The following is an 11,616-nucleotide window of genomic DNA, read 5'->3' as shown; positions in this document are numbered from 1 at the left end:
TGGACTGTTCTACGTAGCCAACAAAGAGACAGGCATTGCTGGGGCCCATACGTGTGCCCATGGCTACCCCTTTGGTCTGGAGGAAGTGGGAGGATTCAAAGGAGAAATTGTTAAGGGTGAGGACCAGTTCGGTCAAACGAATGAGAGTGTCGGTGGAAGGGTACTGTTGGGGATGTCTGGAGAGGAAAAAACGGAGGGCTTGGAGGCCTTGGTCATGGCGGATGGAGGTGTAGAGGCGGATGGACGGTGAAGATGACGCATTGGGGGCCGGGGAAACGGAAGTCTTGGAGGAGGTGGAGGGCGTGGGTGGTGTTGCCTTAGCTTCTCAAATGGTGGAGAATTGCATGTGGGCTTGCACTAGAAATCAGGACACAAAGTCAGGAAAATATGGCATTTTGGGCACTAAAACTGTTTTGTAAAGTGAACCATTCCATTGAACCTGAAGACCTCACGCTAAACTACAGTTTTGGCTCAGCTGCCGTGCTCCAGTCGACTTCTAAATTGACTATTGGCAACCAGAAATTTGATTTCAAAACTTGATCATCACCACAAAAAGTGCATGCAGAATTTTCATCTGGGGCTAGAAATTTAAAATTAAACTATGTATCCTATCGTACTATGCAAGTTAATAAATGGCAGCTGTAGACATCCAAAAATGGATGATATAGAACTAGAAAGTGCATGGAAAGGAATTTTTGGCACATACAAATTGTTTTTCTATATATCCATTCAGAATGCTCATAATCTGTGCAGTATAAAATTACAATTTGGTAGATGATACCATAAATTAATCATATTTCAACGTAAACCTCTTAATGCAATACAATGAAAACTCTGGACTGGAAAATCATGACAATTTAAATTTAAGATTGTTCAATATGCTAATTAAGAGATATTGCAATTATAGATCAGAGACCCAGCTCTCTCAATTAATTCATTTCTCCAGTTCAGATTTGTCTAAATTATGTTAACATTTTAGGATTTCTAATTAGCACGCAGTAAAAATGATCAACTACACACAATTTGAAACATGTAAAGTAGTTTAGCAATTAGCTTGCAGAAAAACATTTTTTCATATTTAATTTACTTTAATGTTAACAACAGAAAATCAATTATATTCACAAAATCCAAATAATATGAAAACAAACATTTGAGAACAGTATTAGACGGCTCAAACAGGTCTTTGGGCACTTCACTAACATTCATAATAGCAGGAGAGACGGCTTTCATGAATAAAAATAGCAATAGTCTATCAAAGGACTCACATTATGAGTGAACTGATTGATGGAAATAGAGGGCAAGGCTTGTGTATATATGCCAGGTGCTCCTGTGTAAGAGTCTTCAACCTCCCAGCAGTAGTTTTTCTACATTTAATTCAAACTAAGAATTCTTAGTAGTCTGCACATAAGAAATCCATTACATTTTACACAACGGAATTGTATCAGCTGCAATGCAAAAATGTTAAGTTTCTCAAGTGGGACAACCCAATTTCAATCCCAGGTTTCTTTATCCACATTCACAGTCTGGTTTTCCCTAGGAGAGAAAGTACTGTTAAGTTTAACAAGATCATTTTCTTTGGTGAATTGAGTAGGAGGGGAGGCGGTATAACACTGAAGCATGTTTCGTGCAGACTGATCAATGTTGGTATTAGTTATGTCTGTGGAAATCTACATAGGTCAAAATGATCTACTCTCTCATTCAAAGACAGGTTGGAAAAGTAGAAAAGCATGGATGAAAAAAGAAACGTAAAACTGAATTATTTCTGTTCTTAGTGAAAAGACTTATTATCTTTCTCCTACAACTTCTGAATATGAAATAAATGGCAAGGATAGGGCATGGGAAATTAAATAACGAAAAATGGTGCCTCACATGAATGAATATCTTGTTGAGTTTTACTGTTAATTAGAATAAACAATTTCAAATATTGTGTCAGAATGCATATCATATAATAACAGTCAAAGGCAAAATCTTTCATTCTGCAAGTCTGAGAGTGAACCCAATCTACTAATGAATAATGCAAGTCAGATGTGCACAGTGATAACTAAAGCTCACGAGAGAATCAAGTTGTGGCAGTCATGGTCGAATCTCCAGAGTGCAAAAGACAAACAAGTGGAAAATGGAAGCGAATAGAAAAGCCTTAATCCTATGTTGTGATCTGTTCTCACACTCCAGTGAGATGATTTGAAAGAGTATAGGCAAGAACTATTAATCAGAATTATGCCTTGAATTCAGATTAATAGTTCTTATCCATACCCTTTCTCCATTTAAAGTTTATGCATTTTCTAGCATCATTATCACATTTAATACAAAATAAGATTACTTACAGATGTGCAGTGAAAAAAACTATAAATGAACAAGTTTGATAGGTTGGTTTGCAAGCATTTGCTTGAAAATCATAGGAAATTTGAGTTTTATTTAACCAAGTTTAAATTTTTATTAGGAGATTCTGGCATACAAATATAGCAGTTATGAAGAAGGAAATTAAAAGCAATTTAGCATTCAAATATTCTAACAGCATTACTGCAATACCTTTAATCATTGTGTTAGAACATTACAACCAGCCAACTCATGAAATGTCATCATTAAGCCAAAGAAGCTCTCATCCAATTTTAAAGTAGTAAATGACACAAAACATTATAATACCATGGTCTGTTTCCAGGATTACACGACTGTATCTTAGTCTATTCTCTTATTAAATGGTAGAGGAGGCTTGAGAAGCCTAATTTGTATGCATATCCATCCAGAAAAACTATCAGAGACTGTACAATTCCGAATAGGAGACTTGTATTTTATTTACATCATGTTTTGTATTAGCTTAACCTCAGCATCAAATTGGAAAAAAAAATCTGCACATAGAAATAACCATGCAGTGATTATACATGACAAGTTTTGAATAGGAAGTTATTGAGTGTGTTTTTTTTCTTTTAAAGAGTGCGCACATTGACTGTACTCATTTTAATCAGGATTATACTTGCTGAAGAATGGAGCATCTTTCGCCCTCACCATTCTGTCAACACCAAATATCCCTTGTTTGACTAGTGCACCCAATATTCTGTTTCAATAATATAGCAAGACCAAACATATTGTAAAGCCTTTACTGCACAACTGCAACATCTCTCCATTTCTTAAATCAGTCATTCTATACCTACTTAAAGTAAAATTGCCAATTTGGATACAAATTGTAATGTAAGCCCATATCCACTCGGAACTGGACTAAAATATCCCCAGAATGGATATCACCCCACAACCAAAAGTGATTTTCAGTTCATTAGGATGGGCTAGATTTGATTCCACATCACAGAGGTGAAAGACTAATGCCTTCTGGAACATTTCAAGTACAATATACAGTGAACAATTTACATATAAAATTTGGTAAGATTAACACAATAACTTAATACTACTCATGCAAAGAAAACACCTTTCAACTTCTAGAATGGGAGAAATTTTTCTCATACTATTAACAGCTATATTGAAAGTTTAAATATACATGGGTTTCTTATTTTTTTCAACTTGTAACACAGGCAAAAATAACAAAGCCATCAACATAAGATAAAGCTCCAGAGAGAAAGCTCCTTTTGCAATAAGCACCTTGAAGTCATCTAAACATAAAGTTAGCAACAGACAGTAATTTAAAGATCATTTAAAAAACTTGTAAAACAAATTGTGTTTAGTTTTCCAGTATTTTATTGCAAGAACAATGTCAAAGTGCTCTGAAACCTCCAGTAGTAAAGCAGTGGACTTGTTGCCAGTTAGACCGATGGACGTTCAAAATTAATTTAAGGTTTTGTTGTTTTTAAGGTTCTTTGATCACGTAATGATCCAGAGGGAATCTGTGACAGTGTTCCAGCTCATACCATCCCAAACCACAGGCTGTTGCACAGAGCTTGGTAACACAAAAAACATATTAAAAAACTTGTAAAACAAATTGTGTTTAGTTTTCCAGTATTTTTTTGCAAGAACAATGTCAAAGTGCTCTGAAACCTCCAGTAGTAAAGCAGTGGACTTGTTGCCAGTTGGACTGATGGACGTTCAAAATTAATTTAATGTTTTGTTGTTTTTAAGGTTCTTTGATCACGTAATGATCCAGAGGGAATCTGTGACAGTGTTCCAGCTCATACCATCCCAAACCACAGGCTGTTGCACAGAGCTTGGTAACACAAAAAACATATTTTTGTTTCTTTCCTGCTATTCTTTCCCTCTTACCGGAGTAGCCAGCTGATACTAGGGCACTGTCTCACATGAGCTAATACATAATTAAGACATCGATCTTTGTTTTATGAACACAAATTGTATGTACTGACACACTTTTCAATTCTGGCTGTGTTCCAATTGAGCCTCATTATGGATTCACCTGCAAAAGCCAGAAACTTTCCAGTAGAAGGCATTCAAAAGCCAACATAAACTGGAGTTGCCATTGGTTTAGTTTTGTTCCCATGATAACTCATGGATACATAGGTCAACAGTTACGGCCCATCACTGACCCTGGAGAGACCAGCCAACTTAGCATAAAACTGCAATCAGATTTTGAAATATTCCTAGTCTGTGAAATTTAGATCAACACCATGCAGTGATCATCAGTGGATCATTATATAAAATTTAAAAGTATCATTTATTCTATTTTAAAAATAATCAGATGAAACATATAAATGGTACAAATATGCTCATGAATACCTTTAGCATAAACATTAAAAAATGATAACAAAAAGACAAGGAAATGCATTGCATGCAATACAAGTCTACAAAACTGGTGTGCTGACATGCTTTACAATACAGAGATAACAAATCCTATGTTTATGAATTTGCAAAGATACTTCTGAAACAAAAGTATTTTAAGATCTTTAGGCCGAAAACTAACACTGGCATTATTTTGTGACTGAACACAATGTCATTTAAAAAAAAAACTTCTAACAAATTCTAATATAACAAGTAAAACATTGTGCCAAGTTGTCTCAAAACCGAATTTCAGAAATCAATTACACTGCCGAGATATGTCTTATATGTACCAGAGTCTCATTTAGAGCTTGTTGCACTGGTACGAAGCCACATTAAAAAAACACATTTTGTTTTACTATCTGATTACCCAACAAGTCAGTGTAAAGAAAATGCATTTCATGATCTAATTGTTTATTCAGCAGTTACCAAGGCAGTATGCCAGTGCAAGGGTTGACAATAGTCTTAATAACATCGAGGTATTAACACCAAACCAAACTGCTCAGTTTTTAAAATAAATCTAAAATAATATGGTTCAGTGAATAAACAATGTTGTGAAAATGTCACCTGCCCCAGTTTGATGGAACTTTACCGTTTTTTGGAGTGGAATTTTGGAAAGGTGTGTCAAATGCCCAATTTTTAAAATAAAGATCAGTTTTCAGCTTACAAAAAATAACTTCATAAACTTTAACTTTTTTTAAACATTATTTTTCATCATCAACAATCTTAGCATCAGAACTCATCTTGTGAAGTCAACCCATGCCTTTACACTGCAACATATCTGGTTTTGGTTTTATAAAGAGGCAATTCTAAAAATGATATTTACAGAGGGACAGTGATTACGGAATGAGTGAACCATTCTGGTAGGACGTGTATAAGTGCTTAGTATTACCTCTAGCTAAAGCAAGCTATTTTGTTAGAAGAAGGTTTACAAGATGTTACAAAGTTGTCCAATGATAATTAAGATTAACAATAGCCTGAAAGATGCAAGACAAATCAAAATGGTTCACCAATCAGAAAGCTCATCACATGGACTACAAAAAATGATGAATTGTTTTTATGTTATAAAGAAGCTAATAAAAATACAAAATGGTACAGTGTAATTTAGCTTAATTTGTACAAACAAAGCTTAAAGCTAGCCTCCACATAAATGCAGTATTATTTAGCTACTCAAATCCACGTCACGGCACATATCAGAGAGCACAGAACAGATATTAAACATAAATATTCTCTCCCCTACTTTTTTTAAAAACCTATATTCACTGTCACAAAATCACAAACCAGCAGGGTGAAAAACTGGAGACCTGCAGCCAGGCTTCCATTAGCATCACTCTGAAAAACTACTGGAAGTTTGCGATCAGATTTTGGTGTCTCAGCCAGAGAGATAAGACTTCTAGAAAGCAACTTTCCTCTCTAAGACAACTCAATTCAGCATGTGCGGGTGGGCACACAGATCCTGCGGCCTCCTGTATCACAGTGCAGCAGATTTGGTCCACTGTATCCAAAATATATATAAACTGCAGATAACTGCCTTAACTTGGATTCAAGTAACCACAAATGTTCACGATGCTCTGTGTCTACATCCCTTTGTTCTTATCTTTACTTCACTCATTACAAATATAATTCCGCAGATTTCCTTTGGTATGCAGACAAGGTGTTTCATACAAATGAAAGTGACTTTTTGTAAAGACAAAGACTCATGAGACAGGAGACAAAAGCTTCAATGTTATCTTACCTTCACTCCTGCCAGCATTCCTGTCGTAGATACACTAAAGTCAAGGTAAGCCAAAGTGTCTGGATTGGAGGGCTTATAAATCTGGGCAGGCCGTCTCTTTGGCAAATCATCTGGAAACAAATTAATACATTTAAGGGACGGGACCGCAGAATATGAGTGGTCATTCAGCAATGCAAGGAATAAAGTAACATTTGAGAATACCATTTGAGAAGGCTAACAGGCTCCAAGCTATCCATCAAAATCACTCCAATACACTGTTTGGAAAGTACAAGAATGTATTTTGCATTCTATACATCCTATTTTAGCTACACAATACAATAGATTCTGGTGTACGTATGTGGCATTTAGGTTCAAAGATTTCTGGGATGTTAGCAACAACATATTTTTATTGAATGTTCAAGCTAATAAAGCAAGAGCGCAATTGACAAAAGTAGACAGCCAAGGCATTAGGTTCAAAGTCTCAGACCAGTGCAGAAGGCAGAATAGTTTTTCCCAGCAGAGGCATCAAATCAGTTAAGGAGAACAAGCCAACTCAGCAGGCGCAGTTTCTAGGCTATGGAATTTCTAGGCCAGGTGAGTTTAGAGAGATATTTTCAAGGTACTAGAACTGAGGAAGTATGGACCATCAGAACGGTGAAATGTTCAGTTCAATGGACTCAAAGGAACTGCCAAAAATAAAACAAACAGATTCAACAGTTTAAGTGAAAGAAACCAGGAAGAGTCAATTCAGAAAAAATTTAAAAAGCTAAGATAGGTGTGATATTTCTCTGGAAATGAGACTTTCTAACGGATAGCACTAGAAAACAGATTGAAACCTTTTTGTGTCAAGGTATTTCTTATTGTCTTCTATACATTTTTTGTTAATAAACTGAAAATCTGTTAGTTCAAGAATATTTCCAGCCTTGAATGAATTATGTTTTGATGACGAACCAGCACGGTAACCAAATGTTAAAGTTAAGTATATTCTCTGTCAAACCAGATTTCATTCAGGAAAGTGTCCAGTACCATCAACAGCTGGGATCATACCAGAGTGGACAGCACTGCCTAAGGCTTACAGAGGACAGAAGGTGGGAGATCAGCTAAGAATACTCAGGTACTTAGGAGTTGTTAAATCTAATGGTAACAAATTAACTGAGACGGGGTGAAGCTAGTCAATGATATGGAGTTGGAAGCAGATGGTCTTAAGTGATAGCTTAGATATGTGGTTTTATATGAAGTCAAGATTACGCAGAAATGTATTTGGTTTCAGGTATTTGATAGGGAAAAGGATGTAAAAGGTAGCTAGAAAATGTAACTTACAGCATAGATGGAAGACAATGGTTTTGTGGTTTAATTATTCATTGTTTAATTGGAGGAAACGTATACTCACCTCCAATACTGGATTCAGATGAGGAGGTCTGATAATTCAAGAACAGTGAAGGAGTTGAAAGGAGTGTTCATGCAAGAGCACTAGGGTGCTGTCAGCATTCATGAAAGTGAAAGCTGTGCTTGCAGATGATGGCAGTGAGAGGCAGCCTATAGACGAGAAATAAGAGGAAGCCAAGGCAAGCACTTCCTCATAGATAACGGTGCAGGAACAGGAAGAAAAACCATTGCAAGTGGTACTATGATGTTATTATTAGACTAAAATTGGAAGTGCAATTCCTCCCAGTTGTATGACAGGGCAGAGATGCTGGAAGCAGATGGTGAGGTAGACCATATCAAAGGCTGCAGACAGATTGGGAAACACAAGGAAGGTGTGCTTACCTTACAAAGTACAAATATGCAGTACACCATTTGTAACTTGATAAGAGACATTTCTGTACTGTGCTAGGGGTAAAACTCAATTGAAGGATTCAAGCATGGAGGTCATGGCAAGAAGGGCACAGGTTTAGAAATGGACAAATGTTCAAGGACTTTAAGGATGAAAGGCAGAGTGGAGATGGGACATTAGTTAGCAAGGGCAGTGGTGTCAAGTGCTTTTTTGAGGGAGGGGTGATTTCTGCAGATTCGAAACATAAAAAACGACAGTCCCAGATGAGAATTGGTCAACAATAAATGCCAGTGGATCACAGTGGAGGCAGGGTGGAATGTTGTGTGGGTCGGCAGTTTAGAGGGAACACGGTCAAGAGAACTGGAGAAAGACCTTATTGACAAGATGTACTCAGGGAGAAGTAAGGTAACATAGCAACCAGAGAAAGCTGTCAGATCAGGGCGAGGGTTTTAGGGGAAATGGTGCGGATAAGGTTGAAGGGCGACAAGTGGGAGGGTGGCAGTGAATGGGAGAGTCAGGGTTAAATTGGGGGAGGGTCCAGAAGGGAACAGGTGAATAGGAGAATCTCAGGAAGTGACAGGGGTCACTCCAAAATGACAATGACTGCATCAACAATACAGCAATGTTAAATGAGATGTCTCATGATTACACACAGCATAATAAAAATAAATTGCAACATTAATCAGAAAAACTGGCATAAGAACATTTTAAAATGAAACAACTTTAAGCAGGGCAATTTAAAACAAGGACCAACAATAACCACTGGGCTTGATCTATTGCGTGTGGAGGTAATTCTAACTCTCTAAATAACTGTCTGGCAGACTTTTGCAATTTTTCAAATGGGTATAGAAAATTACCAATAAACCAGCAATTGGGTCATTTCTTTAATCCTGATAACATCAAATTTCAAAAATGTCAGAAGAAAAAATATTGCCACACAAATTTCAGAACATTGAACTGGGCAAAGCCCAGTGATTAAGTAATTGCTGAATTTTAAAGATTGGCTTGCAGCTCCCTTTCCCACGTTGATATGCAAGACATAAATAACACAGATTGTGCTATTTAAGTTGAACTTTGAACCCTTGAGATATCCTTGTGAAAACAAAGGGTGACCTTATATGTTAAGTATAAAATGTGAACTGCTGGATGTTAGTTTAGTTGATTACCATTTGGGGTGTGAGTAAATAAACCAACTCTGGTAATTCAATAAATTAATATGACAGGTTACATTGAAACAAGTAATTCTGCAAGAATATCTTGAAATCCAATAAAATGTTAAAATCCATTCAATTCAATGTCTTCGGCATCTGTCACAAAGAATTTATCAAATTCAGTTGGAGTTATTTTGGCCATGACAACAGTGTAAGGGTGCCCCTCTGGTTCACATTTGGCATTTTCATTTTCAGAATCATCCCTCCACAAAAATCATCTTCCTCTCCATCCACTAAATTGAATATTCTGCACTTTTTGTCTGGCCTGTGCACCAGCAATATCCTACAATTTGATGACAAAATAATGCAAAGTGACCGAGTGGGGCAGCACACACATTTCCACCCAAATAAACGCAAAATACAGTTGATGCTGGAGATCTGAAATAAACGCTTGAAGTGCTGGAGAAACTCAGCAGGTCTTGCAGCATCTGTAGACAGAAAAAAACAAGTTAATGTTTTGAGTTTGATAATGACTCTTCTTCAGAATCCCAGTCTCATCATACTGGACTCAAAACGTTCTTGCATATTTCCTCTCCTTGGGAAGATTTCCTCTCAATCGACCAATCTATTTCACTTCGCATAAACATGATCCTTGAATAACTTGAAGCACACATCCAAAATTTAACTGTGGATGTTAGGTCACTTGAGATATTAAAGCAGTTTGGCTGTTATATCGCTATGAGTGTCTTTTGGTTTCCTCATCTGTACAAGATCAACGAATGCCCTGAACTAACAAGCTCATTCCTGATGAAGGGGTTATGCCCGAAACACAGATTCTCCTGCTTCTCGGATGTTGCCTGACCTGTTGTGCTTTTTCAACACCACAAATCTTGACAAACAAGCTCCATAATTTGCATCAGCTACTGGGATACATCTTCCATGAATTATCAGTCCACAACTCAACTCCATCCTCATTTATTCAACACTGTCTTGGACATGCACAAAAACCAGGAACAATTTTTAACATGTGAGTTTTGTTCTATCATCCATTCAGGCTACTAAGGCTGTGCATCTAGAATGCTTGTACCCTATGGTTTTCACTAGATAAGTTTCTAAAGTTTCCACTCCACAATTCAATGGCTGGGCAAATTGCGTCATTTTGTTCATGTTGCCAACATGACACAATGGGTTTTTGCCAGTATCTGTTGATGAATCACTGGCAAGTGCTAGCTTTTGCAAAGATCATTTGGTAGTCTAGAGCAATCATGGTCTTTCAGCTCCATGGGGCAGCCCGGTGGCTCAGTGGTTAGCACTGCTGTCTCACAGTCCCAGGGAACAAGGTTCAATTCCAGCTTTGGGCAACTATCTGCGTGGAGTTTGCACGATCTTCCCATAGGTGTTCCAGTATTCCCCCCTGCAGTTCAAAGATGTGCAGGTTCGGTGGATTGGCCAAGCTAAATTGCCCATACTGTCCAGGGGGATTAGCCATGGTAAATGCAGGGTTACAGGGTAGGGGGCTGAGACTTCTATGATTCTAAATGGTTACACTAACTAAGTGTTGCTCTGAAATCTTTGACTGTTTCAGAGTTCGATTGGGCCCCCTACGTGCAAATATATTGTTACGAAACAGGATAAATCCTCCTGCTTAATTTAAACCAGCAACACAGAAAAGATTTTTCCCATGCAGTACAGGTAATCTGTGAAAATTCAAGAGCCAAGAACTATTTAAAGTAAAAATTAACAACTTTATTTCTTAAAGATTATATTAGATTAGATTCCCTACAGTATGGAAACAGGCCCTTTAGCCCAACAGGTCCACACCGACCCTCCGAACAGTAACCCACCCAGAACCATTCCCTGATCCTATATTTACCCCTGACTAATGCACCAAATAGTATGGGCAATTTAGCATGGCGAATTCACCTGACCAGCACATGTTTGGATTGTGGGAGGAAACCGGAGCACCCAAAGGAAACCCAAACAGACACAGGGAGAATGCACAAATTTCACACAGACAGTCACCTGAGGCAGGAATCGAACCCAGGTCCCTGGCGCTGTATGGCTGCAGTGGTAACCACTGAGCCACCATGCCGCCCCACCCGCGACTTAATAGTATAAAGTATACCAGAGAATAATTAACTAACAACTACTTACAACTCCTTGCTCTAACCTTTTACCTCCCCTTCTACAATACTAGTCCGATAAAACCCTCAATTAAAGTTTACCAAAAATTCAAGTTTTCAAAACCAGCCAGACATCAAATCTAC

General features: G+C 37.5%; 1 protein-coding gene across 1 annotated transcript in view; it reads right to left on the bottom strand.

Moving 5' to 3' along the window:
* Positions 1-11,616, bottom strand: part of LOC122550323 (disco-interacting protein 2 homolog C-like) — a 560,369-nt gene that overhangs the window by 30,042 nt on the left and 518,711 nt on the right. Inside the window, exons 30-31 of the mRNA XM_043691048.1 lie at positions 6,446-6,555; positions 1,266-1,364 (exon numbers count right to left, since the gene is read on the bottom strand). Of these exons, the coding sequence (XP_043546983.1) occupies positions 1,266-1,364; positions 6,446-6,555 (209 nt within the window). The remainder of the gene's footprint in view (positions 1-1,265; positions 1,365-6,445; positions 6,556-11,616) is intronic.

This window comes from Chiloscyllium plagiosum, chromosome 5, assembly GCF_004010195.1.
Source record: "Chiloscyllium plagiosum isolate BGI_BamShark_2017 chromosome 5, ASM401019v2, whole genome shotgun sequence".
In the NCBI taxonomy this organism is placed as follows: Eukaryota; Metazoa; Chordata; class Chondrichthyes; order Orectolobiformes; family Hemiscylliidae; genus Chiloscyllium; species Chiloscyllium plagiosum.
Note: the sequence above shows the minus strand (reverse complement) of the source record. Positions and strands in the feature narration are given on the sequence as shown.